The sequence below is a fragment of the Capra hircus genome, chromosome 16 (assembly GCF_001704415.2).
Source record: "Capra hircus breed San Clemente chromosome 16, ASM170441v1, whole genome shotgun sequence".
Lineage (NCBI taxonomy): Eukaryota > Metazoa > Chordata > Mammalia > Artiodactyla > Bovidae > Capra > Capra hircus.
In genome coordinates, this window is record NC_030823.1 from 64,525,140 (window position 1) to 64,546,652 (window position 21,513).

A 21,513-nucleotide genomic window follows, 5' to 3' on the forward strand; every position below is an offset into this window, starting at 1 on the left:
TATGCAGCTTTCATAAAAATTGACCACATACAGAGCCATAAAGTAAGGTGCAACAAATTTTAAGGGATTATATCGTATATTTTCTGTTACAGTGCAGTTAAACTAGAAATAAATAATAAATATACACTAATACACTTCACAGGGGAAGCCAATGGCACCCACTCCAGTACTCTTGCCTGGAAAATCCCATGGATGGAGGAGCCTGGTGGGCTGCAGTCCATGGGGTCTCAAAGAGTCGGACACAACTGAGCGACTTCACTTTCACTTTTCCCTTTCCTGCACTGGAGAAGGAAATGGCAACCCACTCCACTGTTCTTGCCTGGAGAATTCCAGGGATGGTGGAGCCTGGTAGACTGCCTTCTATGGAGCTGCACAGAGTCAGGCACGACTGAAGTGACTTAGCAGCAGCATACACTAATATATATTTGGAAATTAAGAAATGTAATTCTAAGTAACTCATAAGTCAAAGAAGAAATGATAATGGAAATTAGAAAATATTTAAATCTTAATTTTAATGAAAAACACTGTCTATCCAAATTTGTGGGATTTAGTTAAAACAATATATAGAGGGGAATTTATAGCGTTTAAATGCTTATGTCAGGGTAGAAGGGCTGGTGATTAATGAGTATTGTATAATAGTTTCTACTGTTGCAAGACAAATTATCCCAAGAGCTAATGGCGTAAGCCAAAGCAATAAATATCTATCCTCTCTCATAGCTTTTGTGGGTCAGGATTTTGAAAGCATGGCTACATGGTTCTGGCTTGAGGTGTCTCACAAGGTTGCAGTCACATCATCTGAAGGCCACAATGCATCCACTTGCAAGGTCTTGGCCGGCAAATTGGTGCTGGCTGTTGGGAGGAGGCTTCAGTTTCTCCCCACGTGGCCCTTCACAGAGGGCTGCTTGTGTGTTCTCACTGTATGGTGACTAGGTTCTCCCAAGGGGGTGATCCAGAAGAGAAAAAGCCAGGCAGAAGCTATTCTTTCTTGTGACCTATTCTTGGAAGTCACATACTATCATTTTTGCCACTTTCTATTTGTGAGAAATGAGTCACTAAGTCTGGCTCACAAGAGAAGGAAAATTTGGTCCCCCTCTACCTTTTTTTTTTTTTTTTTAAAGGAAAGAGTCTCAAAGCATTTTAAAACAATCCCAATGAACTGAGCATCTACTCATTGTAGAGGTGAGGAAAAAACTCCAGCAAAATAAATCCCAAGGAAACAGAAGAAAGGCAGTTTTAAATGATAACATCAGAGATTTAAAAAAGAGTAAACAGATACAGAATAATCTGCAAAGTCCAAATTTGGTTTTTTGAAAAAGTTGACAAAGTTGACAACCTTCTAGTAAGACTGGACAAGAAAAAAGAGGGGAGCTATAAATAAGCAATATGAGAAATAAGGAGGCAACAAGTATAGATGGCACAGAGAATAAAGGAGGCATTGTGAGTGTATTCTTTCAAAATATGATGACACTATACACTATATGCCACTAGTTTTTTAAAATCATAAACAAAATGGATATATTCCTAGGAAACTGTAATCTACTAAAACTGACTTAACAAATAGAAAAACTGAATAATCCTCCAACAATTGAAAAAGCTAAGTCAGTAGTTTAAAACCCTGCCTCAAAAAGAACACTAAATTTAAAAAGTTTTATGGGCAAGCTATACCAAGTAGAAAAATACATTAGTAATTCCAGTCTTAAACTATTCCAGAATATAGAAAAGGAAGAAAGAAGAGATAGAAACCGTCTCTAACTCCCTTCCTGAAGCAAGAATAACCTTGGTAGAAAAATCTAAAACTGTCATTGCAAAATAGGAAGATTACAGGTCAAATACACCTAACACAGACGTGAACATTCTTTAAGACATTAGTAAATCAAATCAAAAGTAAATTTCTACAAATGAGCAGCAGAGAGTGTTCACAGTCGCACTGTTAATAATAAATAATGGGAGCAACTCAAATGCCTATCAATAGTAAAATGGATACTAGAAATTATGGCATATTAATATAATGGAATATATTCAGCAATGAAAAGGAAATACAGCTACAAGCAATAACACGGGTGAATCACTGGAGTTTAATATTGGGAAAAGAAGCCATGAAAGAAGATGTCATAAAATGTCATGGGATTAAGTCTAAAAACATGCAAAATGATTAAACATATGCAATAAAACTACAAAATCCAGGATGGTGCTTTCTCAAAGGGAAAAGAAGGTAACAGGATCAGAGAGAGGCACCTAAGAAATAAGAGGTAACTGTATGTTCTTTATATTTTTCTGCAAGTTTCTTAAGCATTCTTTTATAGCTACTCAATGTTGAATTAAAAACCTTGAAACACCGAATAGAATGAACAATAGCTCCTAGCATGGTTCTCTTCCATTTCATATGCTCTAAGTTTGTTTACAGGGTGGGAAGGACAACTGTCACTCACCACTCTGTAACAATAGGTGAGGATTTTCTCCAAGCTCTCCTGAATGTTGATTTGTTAAAGTTATCTGGGGACTTCCCTGGAGGTCCAGTGGTCAAGAATCTGCCTGCCAATGCAGGGGACCAGTTTGATCCCTGGTCCAGGAAGATTCTACGGGGCCTAACTGCTCCTGGGCCACAACTACTGAGCCCGTGCTTTTGGGCCCACAAACAGCAACAAGAGAAACCACCACAATGAGACACCCATGCACCGCATCTAGAGAACAGTCCCCACTCGCTGCAACTAGAGAAAGCCCGAGCACAGGAACAAAGAGCCTGCGAAGCCATAAAAACATAATAAAAGCAATTTGGAATAAATGCCAGACCGAGTTCTTTGGTAATGTTGATTATCTATTGAAAGTGAAAGTCGCTCAGTTGTCTCTGATTCTGTGACCCCATGGACTATGTAGTCCATGGAATTCTCCAGGCCAGAATACTGGAGTGGGTAGCCCGTTCCCTTCTCCATGGGATCTTCCCAACCCAGGGATCGAACCCAGGTCTCCCAACATTGCAAGCTGATTCATTACCAGCTGAGCCACCAGGGAAGCTCTAGCCACATATTAAAACAATCATACCATTTGCTCTGTCATTTTAAGAAGTCTGTTTCAATCTTAACCACATTCCATCTACAAGTTAAAAAATGGGAAGGCTATTTAAGCTTTCAGTTATAATAATATCAAAAACTGCCCTGTGATTTTGGAATTTATCCAATCCAAATAGCACAGACAAAAAAATTTTTGCTTGAATTCACTTTACCTCTCTGATTGCTTAATCTTTTTGATTATTCTTCCAACTTGTCGCCTTTAACAATCATAATAGCACAATTTTTAGACTTTCATACCAAAATAACTACTTAGTTCATTGGAAGTGAAGGGGGAAGAATCTGTGGTTTCACTGAAACTATAGTGTGTGTTTGACAGGCCAAAAAAAATATTCAACAGTAGTTCAATAGCAACATAGCTTTAGACAGCAAATGAACCAAAGACTATATATATGTATATGGGTGGTGATAAATGCTCAGTGGCTGAGAGGAGAAGTTCTGTTTATTCTGGTCTCTGATGGAGACCTGTGTTTTCAGGTCCAGCTCTTAAATCTGGACTAATTCCAAGCAGCTCAGACGGTAAAGAATCTGCCTGCAATGCAGGAGATCTGGGTTTGATTCCTAGGTTAGAAAGATCCCCTGGAGAAGGAAATGGTTACCCACTCCAGTATTACTGCCTGGAGAGTTCTGTCGACGGAGGAGCCTGGCAGGCTACAGTCTATGGGGTCGCAAAGAGTTGGACACTACAAGTTAGTTGGCTCCAACTCTTTGAGAAGTTCAAGTAATTTAACCAAATCTCTTAAGTATACATAATATGAATAAAACATGTTGAGACCTAGTATTTCAGTTGTATTGAGATAGAGTTGACATAAAATTATGAGACATTGAAAATGTACATTATGGTGATTTAATGTAGATAGACATTGTGAAAGGATTACACTCATCTTGTTAATTAACACATTCATCACCCCATGTATTTATCCTTGGGGGGGGCAGTGAGAACATTTAAATTTTACTCTTTTAGCAAATTTCGTTACACAGCGCAGTGTTATCACTACAGTCACCGTGTTTTCATTACGTCCTCAGACCCTTTTGATCTTATAACTGAAACTTTGTACCCTATTACCAACATCTCCTTATTTCCCCTAACCCTGGCAACCACTTTTCTCCTCTGTTTCTATCCTTTGACTTTTTTTAGATTTCACATATAAGTGATACTATGCAGTATTTGTCTTTCTCTGTCTGGCTTATTTTAGATTTATTACATTTAAAGTATTCCAATCTATGTCCTCACTGCTGCTGCTAAGTCGCTTCAGTCGTGTCCGACTCTGTGCAACCCCATAGACGGCAGCCCACCAGGCTCCCCCGTCCCAGGGATTCTCCAGGCAAGAACACTGGAGTGGGTTGCCATTTCCTTCTCCAATGCATTAAAGTGAAAAGTGAAAGTGAAGTCACACAGTTGTGTCCGACTCTTCACGACCCCATGGACTGCAGCCCACCAGGTTCCTCCACCCGTGGGATTTTCCAGGCAAGAGTACTAGAGTGGGGTGCCACTGTCTTCTCTGAAACAAGAGTCAGACAGGGGAAAATGATAACTTCTTAAGAAAAAATGACATTCACATATGAATGTCACATATTTAGAATATGCTGAGTATTACCTGTGTGAGGCAGAGAGCACACACTAACTTAAGGAGAGACTAAACTAACTCAAGGAGAGACCAGTCTCCAAGCGGAGAGAATCCTTTAAAAATTTTTGTTGGGGACAGTCTATGAAAACTGGAAATTGATGTCTACAGTAATTAGCAAACATTTTTACTTATAACACATAGAGGTTTTAATGCATTGAAACAAATGTGAACAATGAAATTCTTTTTGTAAGTAAAAGCATTCAAAGATGTGTTTATAAAAAATGTGCTTTAATTTATGTCCAGTCAAACATCATTCATTTGTAGTAAAGTGTCCAAAAGAGTGCAAGCACCGTTGCGTGTACGCGTACTCAGTCGCTCAGTCATGCCCAACTCTTTACGACCCTATAGACTATAGCATGCCAGGCTCCTCTGTCTGTGGGATTTCCCAGACAAGAACACTGGAGTGGGTTGCCATTTCCTTCTCTAGGAGATCTTTCTGACCCAGGGATGGAACCCTCGTCTCCAGCATCTCTTGCATTGGCAGGCAGATTCTTTACCACTGAGCCACTTAGGATCCCCAAGCACAGTTAGAATTCTCTAATTCATAGATATGTGTGTATACAAAAACAAGTATGTGCCATAAATCCAGAAATATGTTTTCAAACATTACAAAGAAAATTCAGTGTATATTTCCAGTTGAAATTGATTGATGCCCGTGTCAGACACTTAGTCCCTCAAGTAATAAACTTGTTTCATAAGTGGTGATGGGTGTTCAAATAAACACACCGAAAAGGATTTGCTCTAGCTAATTTGAATTATATGACTTTTCTGTTTTAAAATTCAATTTAATTCAGCAGCATTAATTGAACACTGAAAATGTGCAAGTGTCAAAATCCAATCTAACACAGGCATTTGATTGACGTGGGATTTCTGGGATAAGAGCTCAAGGCATACAACCCTGACAGCAACTGATTCCAAAGTTTAATCACAATTACAGCTCCACATTCAGCCTCACTCACTCCGTTACACACACCCTTGGATGACATAAATGTAACAGGTGATTGAACTAGTCTGAGTTAAAGCAGAAGTTTGCGAAGTGTCTCTACATTATTGTGTTCTCTTCATTAAGAAAGAACCTTTTTATATATTAATACTATCTTTTCCAATGCAGGGGCCCTTAAGCTTCCTAGATATTCTACTGTGCCCTCTTTATGATGACAGCAACTGGTGTTTATTTAGTGGCAGTCCTGGCTGTCCTTCAAGCCAGCAGAGGACTGTTGAACAAAACTTTGCCAGCATTGCACCTTGGTTCCAGCATCACCTTCTTCTGCTGATGATGCCCTAATGTGTGATTCCTTTATTACTCAAATCTGTTATGCTTTATACTGACAATTCTTTCACTTACTCATGCCAGTATATTCATGAATTATTCAAACCACATTTATAATTGTCATCTCTAAAATCATACAAATTCTGAAATCAGATTTACTTTCATTATTAATTCACTGGTGTCTTTGAACCATTTTATGAAACAAGATATTTACCTGAGCACTTCAGGACACAAGGGCTTCCCAGGTGGAGGTAGTGGTAAAGAACCCACCTACCAATGCAGGAGACATAAGAGACATGGGTTCGATCCTTGGGTCGGGAAGATCCCCTGGAGGAGGGCATGGCAACCCATTCCAGTATTCTTGCCTGCAGAATCCCATGGACAGAGGAGCCTGGCAGGCTACAGTCCAAAGGGTTGCACAGAGTCAGACATAACTGAAGCAACTTAGCATGCATGCACACAGAGGGGCACAGGATGATACAAGATTTACCTTTAAGAATTTATAATAGAGTTAGAGAATGAGGACACCCAGACATGAAAATGAACGCCATAAGCATCCAATCACTGGAACAGATAATAGACACAAGTGAGGTTATTCTTGGGGCTTTCATGGCAGGGGTCAGTCTGAAGCTTGTTCTTAAAGGACCAAGAGAGAATGTGAAGAGGTGAGGAGTGAATGTTTCAGGTGTATGAGAAGGTCCAAAAGGTCTGGGTAAAGCTTCCATTAAAAGCAGGTGGGTGAGGCAGGGCAGCAGGGTTAGGGGAGAGGAAGCTTGTACTTGAGAAGAGGAGGAAATCAGGCATACACAACCAGTTTCTTTGGAATGAAGTGTTTCATTTTTTTGAAAATGGCAGTGCTGCTGAAGGCTTTTAATAAAAACAATTGTGTTTAAATATGATTCATCTGACCATTACACGTGAAAGGAGATGGAGGTAAGTGAAAATCAACTGAAAGCCTCTTAGAATGTTTTTTTATGAGTCCAAAGCAGGTTGGTAGCAGTGAACTTGAAGTAAACTACAGGAGAGACATTGGCAATTGAGTGGGTGAGTCAGAGAGCCTAAATGAGTTACTGAATTTCACATGACTTGGTATTCCTAATGAACATGTTGCTTAAATGTTCAACGGTAAAATCACAGATCCATGTAGCGAGTGAAGTTAGTATTTAACACAAGATCACCCATCTATTCTGCATTAATGTTTACAGATTTGCGGTGCAAACATCTGTAGGCTACCTGAACACGCTCCCCATACTTTGCCCCCCATGGGCATATTTGCAACTATTCCTGAGGATGGAGGCTGGATATATTTGCAGAGCCTGTACCAGATGCCAGGCCTTCAGCCAACAGCTTCTCCTCTGTCTTCTAGGAGCTTAAAAGTTATATCCTCTCTCCAAGGTTAGTCATGGCTTTGGTGACCACATGCAGGCTGCTGACTTCCCCCGTGTCTGCACTCGGGACTGTGCTCCTGCTGTCCAGCTTTGTCTGGGCATCCGTCTACAAGACTCTCTCACCTGGATGTCCCTAGACTTCCCCAGCTCAACACCTGCAGCACTGAAAACAAACTTTCCCTGGAAACTGCTCCTCCTTTTTTTTTTTAAATTAACTAATTAATTTGGCTGTGCCGTGTCTTAGCTGCAGCACACAGGATCCTTGATCTTAGTTGCAAGATTTGGGATCTTTCAATCGGGGCATGTGGGATCTAATCGCCTAACCAGGCGTTGAACCCAGGCCCCCTGCACTGGGAGCGTGGAGTCTTAGCCACTGGCTGACCAGGGAAGTCACTAAAGCCTGCTCCTCTTTCACACAAGGTGCCCGTCTCAGAGAAAGGCAGAAACCTGGAGCTCTTCCTTGGGTTCTCCCACCTCTGCTCATGATCTATCCTTAAGTTCCATTGGTTCTGCTTCTGGATCTCTCTCTAATTCAGCCACCTCTTGCCACCTCCACTGTCACCTCATTGGTGCAAGCTACCACTATCTATCGCCTGCCAAAGCTGCCTAAGTGGCCTCCTGGCATCCCAGGGGCTACCCTCCATCCACTGCCCACACAGCAGCCAGTGTGTGTGACCTTTCTAGCATGAAAATAGGACTGACTTGCTTCTGTGCTTGGAACCTTTCAATGGTTTCCAATTGGTGCTTGAATCAAGTGCAAATTCCGTAATATGCTTCACACAGCCTTTTTTGACTGGCTCCATCTCTCCATCCTCACTTGGCATCTCTCTCCTCTCTGAGCATCAGCCACATGAAATTCTTTTAGTTCCTCTAATAGTCTATGCTTTGACTCTTTTCCAGTCCCAACAAATCCTATTCCTCCTGCCAGGAACACTTTTCCCCCTTCCTGAAAATTCTTATGCCAAGGAATGATTTTCCTGAGCTGGAAGGACAGACTCACATTGATAATGATCATTATTCCACATTGCATGTGTACAGCCCTTTATATATGCTAATAGTTTTAACTACATCTCTGTAACTATAAGACCCTGATGCTGAGAAAGATAGAAGGCAGATAGAAGATAGACGGCAGAAGGAGAAGGGAACGATAGAGGATGAGATGGTTGGATGGCATCACCAACTCAATGGACATGAGTTTGAGCAAGCTCTGGAAGATGGTGAAGGACAGGGAAGACTGGTGTGCCGCAATCTATGGGATCACAAAGAGTCAGACATGACTGAGTGACTGAACAATAACAACATCTCTGTAACTACAAGGATCATATTTTACAAACTACAATTATGAATAGAATTTTGGACAACAGGACTGTCTTAGATCATCTTGGCTTTATGTGAAAGACCCATTTTTGTAGCAGTGGACATTTAGAACCCTAGAATTCTCCCATCTGGGAAAAGGCCCTGCAGTAAGATTCCAAAAGGACAGAGGACAGCAATTGCTCTAGGCACGTGTCACGTAATGGGACTGATTACGTAGTGGCACCCCAAATTGTGCCACTCTAGTATGAGGACTATTTTGAGCTGAAAACAATCAAAGCCCCAAAAGACTCAGGAAGAGCCTCCTAACTTCCCCTTTGCTGACTAAAAGAATTAAGGTATGAGGACTGTCCTAGAAAGAAGACATCACCATAGATAAGTATAGCAAAGTATTAGGTGTGGTAGACAGAGGGGAACCTAGCAAAGCCTTTTGATCAAAGTCCTCTGTGTCCCACGGTCATTTTTAACTTCCTATTTTGTATTGGAGTATAGCTGATTTCCAGAAAAACATCTATTTCTGCTTTATTGACTATGCCAAAGCCTTTGACTGTGTCGATCACAATAAACTGTGGAAAATTCTGAAAGAGATGGGAATGCCAGACCACCTGACCTGCCTCTTGAGAAACCTATATGCAGGTCAGGAAGCAGCAGTTAGAACTGGACATGGAACAACAGATTGGTTTCAAATAGGAAAAGGAGTACATCAAGGCTGTATATTGTCACCCTGCTTATTTAACTTATATGCGGAGTACATCATGAGAAACGCTGGGCTGGAGGAAGCACAAGCTGGAATCAAAATTGCCGGGAGAAATATCAATCACCTCAGATATGCAGATGATACCACCCTTATGGCAGAAAGTGAACAGGAACTAAAAAGCCTCTTGATGAAAGTAAAAGAGGAGAGTGAAAAAGTTGGCTTAAAGCTCAACATTCAGAAAAGGAAGATCATGGCATCTGGTCCCATCACTTCATGGGAAGTAGATGGGGAAACAGTGGAAACAGTGGCAGACTATTTTTGGGGGCTCCAAAACCACCGCAGATGGTGACGGCAGCCATGAAATTAAAAGACGCTTACTCCTTGGAAGAAAAGTTATGACCAACCTAGATAGCATATTCAAAAGCAGAGACATTACTTTCCCAACAAAGGTCCGTCTAGTCAAGGCTATGGTTTTTCCAGTGGTCATGTATGGATGTGAGAGTTGGATTGTGAAGAAGGCTGAGCACCGAAGAATTGATGCTTTTGAACTGTGGTGTTGGAGAAGACTCTTGAGAGTCCCTTGGACTGCAAGGAGATCCAACCAGTCCATTCTGAAGGAGATCAGCCCTGGGATTTCTTTGGAAGGAATGATGCTAAAGCGGAAACTCCAGTACTTTGGCCACCTCATGCGAAGAGTTGACTCATTGGAAAAGACCCTGATGCTGGGAAGGATTGGGGGCAGGAGGAGAAGGGGACGACAGAGGATGAGATGGCTGGATGGCATCACTGACTCAATGGATGTGAGTCTGGGTGAACTCCGGGCATTGGTGATGGACAGGGAGGCCTGGCGTGCTGCGATTCACGGGGTCGCAAAGAGTCGGACACGACTGAGCGACTGAACTGAACTGAACTGATAGCTGATTAACACTGTTGTGATAGTTTTAGGTGGAGAGCAAAAAGACTCAGCCATATATATCCATGTATCTTTTCTCCCCCAAACTCCCCTCCCATCCAGGCTTCCACACAACACTGAGCAGTTCCTTGTGCTATACGGTAGGTCTTTGTGGCTGTCCATTTTGAATACAGCAGTGTGTGTACACGTCCATCTCAAGCTCTCTAACTGTCCCTTCTCCCCTTCCTTGCCCCTGGCAACCATAAGTTTGTTCTCTGTGAGTCTGTTTGTTTCTATTTTGTAAATAAGTCCATCTGTTCATGTCCTTTTAGATTCTGCATATAAAGAGATAGACCATGTTTCTGCTTCTCTGACTTACTCAGCATGACAATCTCTAGTCCATGTTGCTGCAAATGGTGTTATTTCACTTTTTGATGGCTGCATGATATTCTATTGTATGTATGTACCACATCCTCTTTATCCATTCCTCTGTTGATGGATGTGTCTCACTGTCTTTGGGTGGCCCAGCACACATTTGTTCACCAAACATTAACGCTTCTATCTTCCTATGAAGGTAGAACCCTGAATTACCTTACTTCCCTTTGAAGCCTCAGACCCCCCACTTCCTTCTCCATAGTCCAGAATATATATTAATCTCACCATATCTTGCTGTCTTTGAAATTCTTCATACTTAAGTGAATTCCCCATCCACAGGTTATAAATTTGGTTTTCTACCGTTAATTGATCTTGTGTTAACTGCCAGCCAAAAGAACTAAAGGGGAAGTTTCTCCTCCCCTTCCCCGCTCCCACAATGGGCTTCATATTTAGTCCAGTGTGTTGGAGGGGGATGCTAAAGATCACTCTTGTGGAATCTTCTTATGCCTGCTCAATGAAAGAGTGTCAAAAATAAAAACAACAGAGGCTTCCGTGGTGATCCAGATGTTAAGAATCTGCTTTTCAATGCAGGGGATGTGGGTTCAATCCCTGGACTGAGAACTAATATCCCACATGCTGTGGGACAACTAAGCCTGTACTCCACAGCTAAAGAGAAACCCGCGCGCTGCAACTGAGACCTGAAGCAGCCAAAAATAAACAAACAAATATGTAAATATTTAAATAAATAAAAATTTAAAAAAATAACAACCACACACACATACACACACATCTCTGTGCTCCTTAGGAATGTAAATAATCTTTGAGGCACACAAAGGAAGCACCGTCTCTTGAAGGAAAGAGGAGCAGAGAGCTCTCTACTTGTCCTTACCTGCCTTGGAATATAGCCTTATTGTCCAAGAGCAGGGTGTAACCAGGCCCTTTGTCAGGGTTAAATATGGACAAACCCCCTCCATAAGGAGGAACAGAAGAAGTGGTTCCAGATTCAGAATGAATGGACATGGGTACTTAGACCAGTTTGAACCCAGAACTCCCAGGGTAAGTGGCTTGGGCTGTGTGGTGGGATTTGAACACAGCAGGAGGTATCGTGGGATGCCCCCCCACCCCAACGCCCACGTCAAGTGACAGAAATCCTGGGTGGAACTTACCATGAAGGTAATGAGATGATCTTCCCTGAAAGATCTCCTGAGGGCATTATGCTAAGTGAAATAAGTCAGACAGAGAGAAACAAATACTGTACGATCTCACTTACATGTGGAATCGTAAAAAAAACAAACTGAACTCATAGAAACAGAGAACAGATTGGTTGTTGCCAGAGGAGATGGGGGTAGGATGAATGAAGGGGGTCAAATGTATGAACCTCCAGCTATAAAATAAAATCAGGGGATGTACTGTACAGCGTGGTGACTATCGTTAACAATACTGTATTATATATTACAAAGTTGATAAGAGAAGAGATCTTAAAAGATCTCATAAGAAAAAAATGCTATTAACCTCTTGAGGTGACAGGTGTTAACTAAACTTGTGCTGATCATTTTACAATGATCATGTATTAAATCATTACGTTGTACACCTGAAACTAATAACAATGCTATATGTCAATTATATCTCAATAAAACTAGGGAAGAAAGATCCCTAAGGACCTGTGAATGGATGGATCAATAGCAGCTCAGCGTCAGATGCTAGGATATCTCAGACCTAATTCTCAGTGGTGGCACGCGCTGGCCTGAGCGTCCATCAACAATTCAAGCGTACAGCCCAGAGCCCGGTCGCCTGGGGATGGAGGGCAGCAGGCTCTCCGCAGGCCCCTCAGCGTTTCTGGTCCTATTACAGCATTCATTTGACACCTATTTCTAAACCCTTCGGGTAATTATGGAAAAAAATAATGGTTAACTGGGAGTTTGTGAAATCTCTTAATGGTTTACTCCAGATCCTACAATGAATAACAGGGAGAGATTGAAACCCAAAAAAAGTGACTCAGTAAAGATGAGTGGTACATTGTGTGGTCAAAAACAAAGAAACAGAGGCAGGAAAGGAGAGATCCATGGGCTCATTGGCCCATGGCCATCCAGAACAGTCCTCTACAATGTTCTGATGGCCTCTGGTTCTGACGGGAGCCACAGGAAAGTTCTGCCAAGTCATGCCAAGTCTGCAGAAAACCTCAGTGAGCTTTTTGGACAGAGGAATGTGACACAGAAGAACTAGGGCCACGTGACTGGACCTCATTATCTCAGTGCCTTTGATAACATACTGGAGAGCAGAGTGGGGTTTTGAATCGACTGATATCTTCCATAAATGGACTCTAAATGCAGGCTTACAATGCTTCCAAAACCTCCCCAGAGAAATTCCTATTATGTACATGAAGGGAGAATGAAGCCAGCCCCATTTGGCGGGGTAGAGAACATGCTCTGCCGAGTGAAACTTCACGGCTTCTGTGTTCAGTGCCCATGGCATGTTCCTACTAGACCACGGCCCTGCACACAGAGGGGCAGGTGAACTGAAAAGATGAGTCAGATGGTACAGGCAGTGCTGGGAAAGTCTCTGCTCTCTAAAATATCAAAACCACAAGGCAAGATATCAATAAGGGTAACATTTCTACAAAGTCCCTAATGAGTTATGAGCCAGTGTTATGACAAATGTTACTCAGAGTTGCTATAGCAAAATTGAGTGACATTATCTTTTTCCATTAGCCTCCTATCACTACACCAGCTAAAATCGAGAACGGGTTGAGAAGCATCACTAGCAACTTTTGCTCTGTGGAACTGACACTCTCAGGGAAACCTCAGAACTTTAAGTGTACAATACGTGTGTGTGTTCAGTTGTTCAGTCATGTCTGACTCTTTGTGATCCCACGGACTGTAGCCCACCAGGCTCCTCCATCCATGGGATTCTCCAGTGGGTAGCCAAATGGCAACCCACTTCAGTACTCTTGTCTGGAAAATCCCACGGACAGAGGAGCCTGGTGGGTTGCAGTCCATGGGGTCGTGAAGAGTCGGACACGACTGAGCGACTTCACTTTCACTTTCCCTTTCGTGCATTGGAGAAGGAAATGGCAACCCACTCCAGTGTTCTTGCCTGGAGAATCCCAGGGATGGGGGAGCCTGGTGGGCTGCCGTCTATGGGGTCGCACAGAGTCGGGCACTACTGAAGCAACTTAGCAGCAGCAGCAGCCATTTCCTTCTCCAAAGTGTACAATGCAATTCGCTTTATTAGGAAATAAAGGCACAGAAGAATGAGGTGACTCAACTCAAATGTCACCTGCCCAGAGGGGCCTCCTCTGACTAGCCTTCTCCATTCTTCCCTGTGCAACAACTTCTAGTTACCCTTTAACACATATCTTTGACAACAATCAAGTTGTCCTCTGAATTGGTGCAAGTGTTTGTTCCTCCTTCCCGTCTGAATGTAGACCCCAGAGAAAGGGAATTTGCATGGTTCATTACTCTGTCCCTAATACCTTGAGAGAGGCTGGCACAGAGTAAGCTTGCAATAACATTTGACTGGTTAGCTTTCCAACTGCCAAATGACAAACAGCTCAATCATCTGTAACAGAAGGCTTCATGGAGTCCAGAAAAACCAGTATTCATATCAACTTTTCAAGAATACCACATTCAAGAATGAGCAGTCTTTTTTATTATAGACATAACAGTTAAATCAGTATATACAGGCAACACAGTCTGAAGCAATGCCATGCCAAGTGTGGTCTGTGGACCAACAGCATCAGTATCCCTTGGCAGTTTGTTAGAAATGCAAAATCAGGGCCCCGCCACAGACCCAGCAAATATCTGTAGATGGAGCCAAAAAAATCTGTTCAGCAAGTTTTCCAGGTGATTCTTATGTATCCTAAAGTTTTGAGTAACTAATTCGGAAATAAAAGTGAGAAAATGAAATGTCATAAGGCTAGGATTTTCTTAGGGACAACTGGTTCATTCTTGATGTCACTGAGATTTTTTAAAAGTCAGGACAGGGCCCTCCCTGGTGGTCCAGTGGTTAAGGATCCACCTTGCAATTCAGGGGACACCGGTTCAATCCCAGGTCTGGGAAGATGCCACATGCCACAGAGCATCTAAGTCCAAGCACCGAAACTCCTGAAGCTCACGTGCCTAGAGTCTGTGCTCTGCGTCAAGAAGAGATACCGCAGTGAGAAGCTGCTCACCACAACTAGAGAAAGCCCACGTGCAGTAACAAAGACACAGCCAAAAATAAATATAATGAAAATAAATATTAAAAAACCAATCAGGACGGAAGAGGAGGAGGAGGCATTATACTCAAAATCGTATGCATGAATACGGTGCTCTGCCTACATGGGCCCTCAGACACCTACTCCACATCCTGCTGCACTGAGGCTCTGCTGCCCTGGGCTTCCCAGATGGCGCTAGTGGTAAAGAACCTGCCTGCCAACGCAGGAGACATAAGAGACGAGGGTTCAATTCCTGGGTCCGGAAGATCCCCTGGAGGAGGAAATGGCAACCTACTGCAGTATTCTTGCCTGGAGAATCCCATGGACAGAAGAACCTGGTGGGCTAGAGTCCCTGCTGACGCAGAGTCGGACATGACTAACGATCTACGCACACACATACAGCATATCCTGCCTAGACTAAGCAGCTAGCAAATCGACTGTGCTCTTTGTGCACAAAACTCACACCTCACTCAGCTTCCCTCTCCTTCCCCAAGGCAACACCATCTGTGGCTCTCTCAAGAAATCATTCTATAGGTGACTGATCAGGCCAGTCGAGAAAAGGCAGCCCAGCAGGGCCCAGCGGGCAGCCGTGCCATACCGTGATTCAGATGTCTGATGCAGTCACTCAGGACAGCGCTGAGCTTCTTCTGGCCAGCGGCATCCTGGAAGCAGAAGTAGCCGTGTCTGAGGAAGGGCTGCCACAGGTACACCGGGAATTCCTTGGGCAGGACCACAAAGGGCTGCGTGTTCTCCTTCTCATTGGATGCTGAAGAAACACGGAAAACACCAAGACATCTTAAAATGTTTATGTCTTATTTTAAATTCCTATTTCAGGCTGTGAAAGCTTACTTCAGGCTGTGGTATGAAATGTCTTCACAGGGTCGGGGAAAAGGAGAGTCCAGGCTCCCCTTGCATGCCGCCACCAGCTTCACCTGCCTCACTCGAGCAGGTGGCCTCATCTCCTATCCACAGGGATGGCTGAGGCCATCAGACACAATCGAGCTCAGCTTCCTCATCTGGAATGAGCTACAGTCAGAGTGGGGTCTTTCCTCGGCTGCCACTGTGTCCACCTGTTGGACACTCACCCTACCAGCTCCCGATTCACCAGCTCTGCTCTCTGCTCTCCACTCTCTTCCCACCCCCACCCCTCAATCACTGCCAAACCAGCATTTGCAGCTTTGATGCCATCAACCCTTATTCTCACCCTAAACTTGTTCCTTCTTCACCAGTCCCCAAACCAAACTGCCTGGGTCACCGATGTCATCCTTACTGCCGGCTTATGGCTTCTTCTTTATTACCCACCCTTTCAACCTGATCAGGGATTATCTGTTGCACCCAGTTACCCCTTCCTTTGAAAACATTCTCTTCCTTTGACTTCCAGGAGGGTGACCTTCTCCATGCTTTTTAAACATCACTGCCCCTTTTCACTTTTATTGGTTCCTCTGCCCCTTCTCTCCATCTCTCTCTTTAAGTGTTGGTGTTTACCCTGTTCTGCACTGGTTTCTGCCCCACTCTCTTCTCTACTCTCCCAAGGGAGGTATCGTCATCCTTCCTATGACTTTGCGTATTGCTTCTGCAGTTCATGCTTCTTTTTTTCTCCTTTCCCTCTATCATACTTTTGCAGAGAAAACTCTCATTCATCCTTCGAAACTCAGTTCAAAAGCCACCTCCTCTGGGATGCCTTTGTTGGCACCACCCTCTGCCACCAGAGACAGTAGGGTGCTCCCTACCTTGTCTTCTCAAAATGTAATGATCTGTGTTTGTGTCTGGTTCTCACACTCAGAGTGAGTGACATAAAGTGAGGTAAACCTCCCCCACCTCCAATTAGGGCTTCCCTGGTGGCTCAGAGCTAAAGAATCCACCTGCCAATGCAGGAGATGCAGGTTTGATCCCCAGGTCGGGAAGATCCCCAAGAGAAGGAAATGGCAATCCACTCCAGTATTCTTGCCTGGAGAATCCCATGGACAGAGGAACCTGGCAGGCTAGAGTTGGACACGACTGAGCGACTAAACAACAACCAATTAATTCTCCCCAGAAGCAGAACCACTGCCCTGGAGCTCCTTGAGGGTGGAGGCTCCATCGTACATATCTCTGCATGCTCAACTCATAGCATACAAACCCAGTAGACGTTGTACTACAGTTTGTTAAATGAATAAATATGTTATGTGGTCCTAGGAAATTTTTAAAGCCTTAAACAATAGAACTTTCAGCCCTTTCTTCAAAATCAATTCCAAGAAACTCAAGTTGAGCCATACAATTACTCAGATCTCCTGTCTAAACTTTATTCCTCTCCATGCATTCCATTTCTATGATATTGCATTCATTTAAATGAGCCCCAGCTTGTTTCTAGAGTCGTGGAAAACAAGCAGAAGGAAAAATGAATTCTGGGCTCCCTGCCCACATAATGGGCACTATCTCAAGGGAAGCAAGAGGAGAGGGACCTACTAAGAGGCAACTGAAAGCACTGGGCATACCAAGAAATGGATCATAACCATGAGGAAAGCTACAGAACAGACTCCTGCTACCGGCAAGCTGATTGGTTTAGATATAGAATAGATTTCTTGGGGCATACATGGGAGTTCCATTTCTGAACTTAATAAAGCTGAACATGTTGTGAGCACAATCTTGAGCTCACCAGTCCCAAGCAAAATACCAAGGAATGAATCAGCATACGAATGCCAACAAATGAATAAATGATTAAATACTGTAGCAGAGACCTCTGGCTGTAACACATTTCTATCCTCTCCTCTTTCTAATAAAATCCCTGATTTTTAGTTTAGCAAGTGCCATTATAGACTAAAGACTACACTTCCAGCCTCCGCTGCTGTTTGGTTTGCCAACGCCACTAAGTTTTGGCCAACTACTGTGTAAAGAAGACCTATATTGATAAACCCGTTAGTGTTTTTGCTCAAGTGAAGTTAATTCCTCCAATCTTTACGGTGCCTTTATTCTTTTCAATAAAATTAGAATCACACAGCAATCACATTTTGTGAAACAACACTCCTTGCCCTTTCCAAGATGTCACAATATTGTATGAACAATTGAAAGCAATATTCACCCTTTACGTTTCAAAGCTTTGGCAAGCCCCATAAAATTCATTTCTATTGTTCTCTAGTTATAACTCACTTAACCTCTTACAATAATTTTCCAGATGAAATTTTTTCCAGTCTGCATTTTTTCTGAGTTGAGTTACAAGGATATCACAAATGATCTCCTATAGAGTATTCTATTTTTAAAACTGAGAAGGCCATAACATACAATTTAAAGAGTCACTGAAATACCCAGTCTGAAGTTCTGGGTCAAGTGGCAGTAGTCATCCAGGCCTTGTGTTTTTTATTCCTTTTCATTCCTTCTGACTTGATCTCATCAATAAATCAATTAATGTATTATCTGCTCTGACGGATTTCATTGGAAAGTTCTTTTAAGAGGTTCTAAAGAGCCAACATGTTGGTATCCCCATTTCTAGGGGCAGCTCCAGAGCCAAGAAAACACGTAAGTAGACATTAAAAGAAAATATAATAATACATATAGTATACATAAAGTGTTGTTTTAGCTTGAATTACTTAGTCAGAGTTTGTTAATCTAGGTTTATGATTCATGTACTAATCCTATAATAGCATTATTAAAAACACTACACTAAGCATTCTGCACTGAAATAACAATTGATAAAATTATTTTACATTTTCCCCCATAAATTCCAGTGAAACGATTACACCTATTAATAAGAACCAGGACTCTCCTCAAGAAACTAAGTAATTATTGTGTGCTTTGATTTACACAAAGCCAAATGGAGTTATTACATTATCCACAGTTCATGAATCTCTATGAAACGCTCTATTTGGTCTGTATATTATCCCTTACACTCTCAGCATGGAGAAAGTGAAATGAATGAAAATGAAAGTATGTTAGAGTTGGTAATAACCTTCTAGATTTTCAATTTCAAGTCCCTAGAGTCAGGAGAAACAGAATTCAAAAAGGTTCAGCAATGGCTAAGGAAAATGCTTGTTAAGCATCACAGAACCAGATGAAAATTCAGTCTTCGAATTCTCAGTTCAATGCTCTTTCTATAGCAGTATTCAGCTATTATTTATAGATATGCTAATTAATGCAATGGTTTTTTACACAGTACCCAAGAGTTACTCTAATGCCTAATGCCTACTAAAAGTATTTTGTTGACTTAGGATATTTTATTGCAAATCATCCTAAAATTAGAAAAATAATGTTTCCTGACAGGTTTTACTGAAAGATAGGATTGTACATTTCACAGACTGGGCCCGAAACATTTATTTTTGCTGTCCTGTGTAAAGCTTGCAATTATTCCAAAGCCTCAAGATATCTGACCAACAGTACATTTTCTATATGCTAGAAACACAGTGACTGACTTGTGTATTACCAAATATGATTTAAAGTAATAGAAGTGGTACAAGGTTTACCTGAATTAGAGAAATTATATCTTCCATTTGCCTATGGAGAATGTGTGTCTAGCCCAGGGTTCCTCAACCTTGGCCTATTGATATTTAATGCCAGATGATTCTTCAACATCAAAGACAATTCAGTGCATTGTCAGATATTTAGCAATAATTACTGGCCTCTATTCATTAAATGTCTATTGCACCATCCTCCCATGTTGTGATGACCAAAAATATCTCCAGATATAGCCAAATGTCCCTGGAGAGTGAAATCCCCCCACCCTCACCCTTGAGAAGAACTGGTCTAACCAAACAGAACATGTTTAGGAATTTTGTCTTGGGAAGGAATGCTCAGTAACTCACCAATAGGGTCTGGGAAATGCCGATCAGATAATAAATTGTATTCATCTTCTGAGGTTAGCACCTTGCCACCAGCTGGAAGAATTCGGCTTTTAGGGGGAGCTCCTTTCTGATAGGCCTAAGAAAGGAAAGGCAAAAATGAGTGGACTTTTTCCTCATTGGATTTTTGGGAAATATCAGGAATAATAGAAATAGACAACCCAGACACTATACACTCAGAGATAGAAATTCCCACACTATATCATTGAGTAAGAGCCATTTATACAAAAATTATATTTTGCACCAGAAGCCTCTGTCATAGTAAACATCAGGACTTGCTCTAGGACCAAAAAAGAAAGAAAGGCTCTTATACTTTTCACTGGCTATGTTCTGGCTGTAGTGATTGGGACAGGGAAGGGCACGTGACCTCAGGATGTCCAATCAGAGTGAGTGTTAGGGTCAGCAAGAAAGGTTCTTACAGTTTCCACTGGTTATATCCTGGATGCAGCGATTGGGTCAGGAATGATCACATGACCTGATTCAATCCAATCATAGTGAGCTTCAGGACTTGCAAGCGAGGCTGACAGAAAGCCTCAGCTCTGAGAGAAGGTTGAGGACAGGACACTGGGCTGCCATCTTGTTACTGTGGAGAAGTCTGAAGGTTTCTGGCCATGGAGATTTGGGCCTGGTAAGGAAGCTGGGCTGAATGAAGGCAAAGATTTCAGATAGAAGAAAGAGCAAACTGAGTTCTGATATCACTGGAGCCATGAGTCCAACTGCACCTGAAGCTGGGCCTGTGCCCTGGGTATTTTAGGTCAGGAGTCAACCAATCCCAGCCCTTTTTTCCTTTTTTTAATTTAAATCTTAAAAAATTTCCCCCCCCCTTTTTTTTAAACCGAAGTGTAGTTGATTTCATGGATCACAGCCTTGTCATGGGAAAGAGGCTTGCATAACTCAATAAAGCTAAGAGCCATGCCATGCAAGGCCACCCAAGATGGACAGGTCATAGTGGAGAGCTCTAACAAGAGGTAGTTCACTGGAGAAGGGAATGGCAAACCACTCCAGTATTCTTGCCATGAGAACCCCATGAACAGCATGAAAAGGCAAAAAACCGTGACACAGGAAGATGAAGCCCCAGGTCCGAAGGTGTCCAATATGCTACTGGAGAAGAGTGGAGAAATAACTCCAGAAAGAATGAAGTGGCTGGGCCAAAGCAGAAAGGACACTCAGTGTTGGATGCATCTGATAGTGAAAGTGAAATCCAATGCTGTAAAGAACAATATTGCATAGGAACCTGGAATGTTAGGTCCATGAATTAAGGTAAATTGGACATGGTCAAGCAGGGGATAGCAAAAGTGAACACTAATATATTAGGAATCAGTGAACTAAAATGGACTGGAATAGGCGAATTTCACTCAGATGACCATTATATCTACTACTGTGGGCAAGAATCCCTTAGAAGAAATAGAGTAGCCATCGTAGTCAACAAGAGTCCAAAATGCAGTACTTCAGTGCAATCTCAAAAATGACAGAATGATCTCAGTTTGTTTCCAAGGCAAACCATTCAACAACACAGTAATCCAAGCCTATGCCCCAACCACTAATGCTGGAGAAGATAAATGGTTCTATGAAGACCTACAAACCGTATAAATCATAAAAAAGATTTCCTTTTCATCATAGGGGATTGGGATGCAAAAAGGGAAGTCAAGAGATACCTGGAGTAACAGCCAAGTGTTGCTTTGGAGTATAAAATGAAGCATGGCAAAGGCTAACAGTTTTGTCGAGAGAATACACTGGTCACAGCAAACACCCTCTTCCAACAACAAAAGAGACAACTCTACACATGGACATCACTCTACACATGGTCAATACCAAAATCAGGCTGATTATATTCTTTGCAGCTGGAGATGGAAAAGCTCTATACAGTCAGCAAAAAGCAAG

The 21,513-nt window shown here is 42.3% G+C and overlaps 1 protein-coding gene across 1 annotated transcript in view; it reads right to left on the minus strand.

Moving 5' to 3' along the window:
* FAM129A (family with sequence similarity 129 member A) overlaps positions 1-21,513 on the minus strand; it is a 174,819-nt gene that overhangs the window by 68,767 nt on the left and 84,539 nt on the right. Inside the window, exons 4-5 of the mRNA XM_018060719.1 lie at positions 19,597-19,711; positions 15,423-15,590 (exon numbers count right to left, since the gene is read on the minus strand). Coding sequence (XP_017916208.1) covers positions 15,423-15,590; positions 19,597-19,711 — 283 coding nt within the window. The remainder of the gene's footprint in view (positions 1-15,422; positions 15,591-19,596; positions 19,712-21,513) is intronic.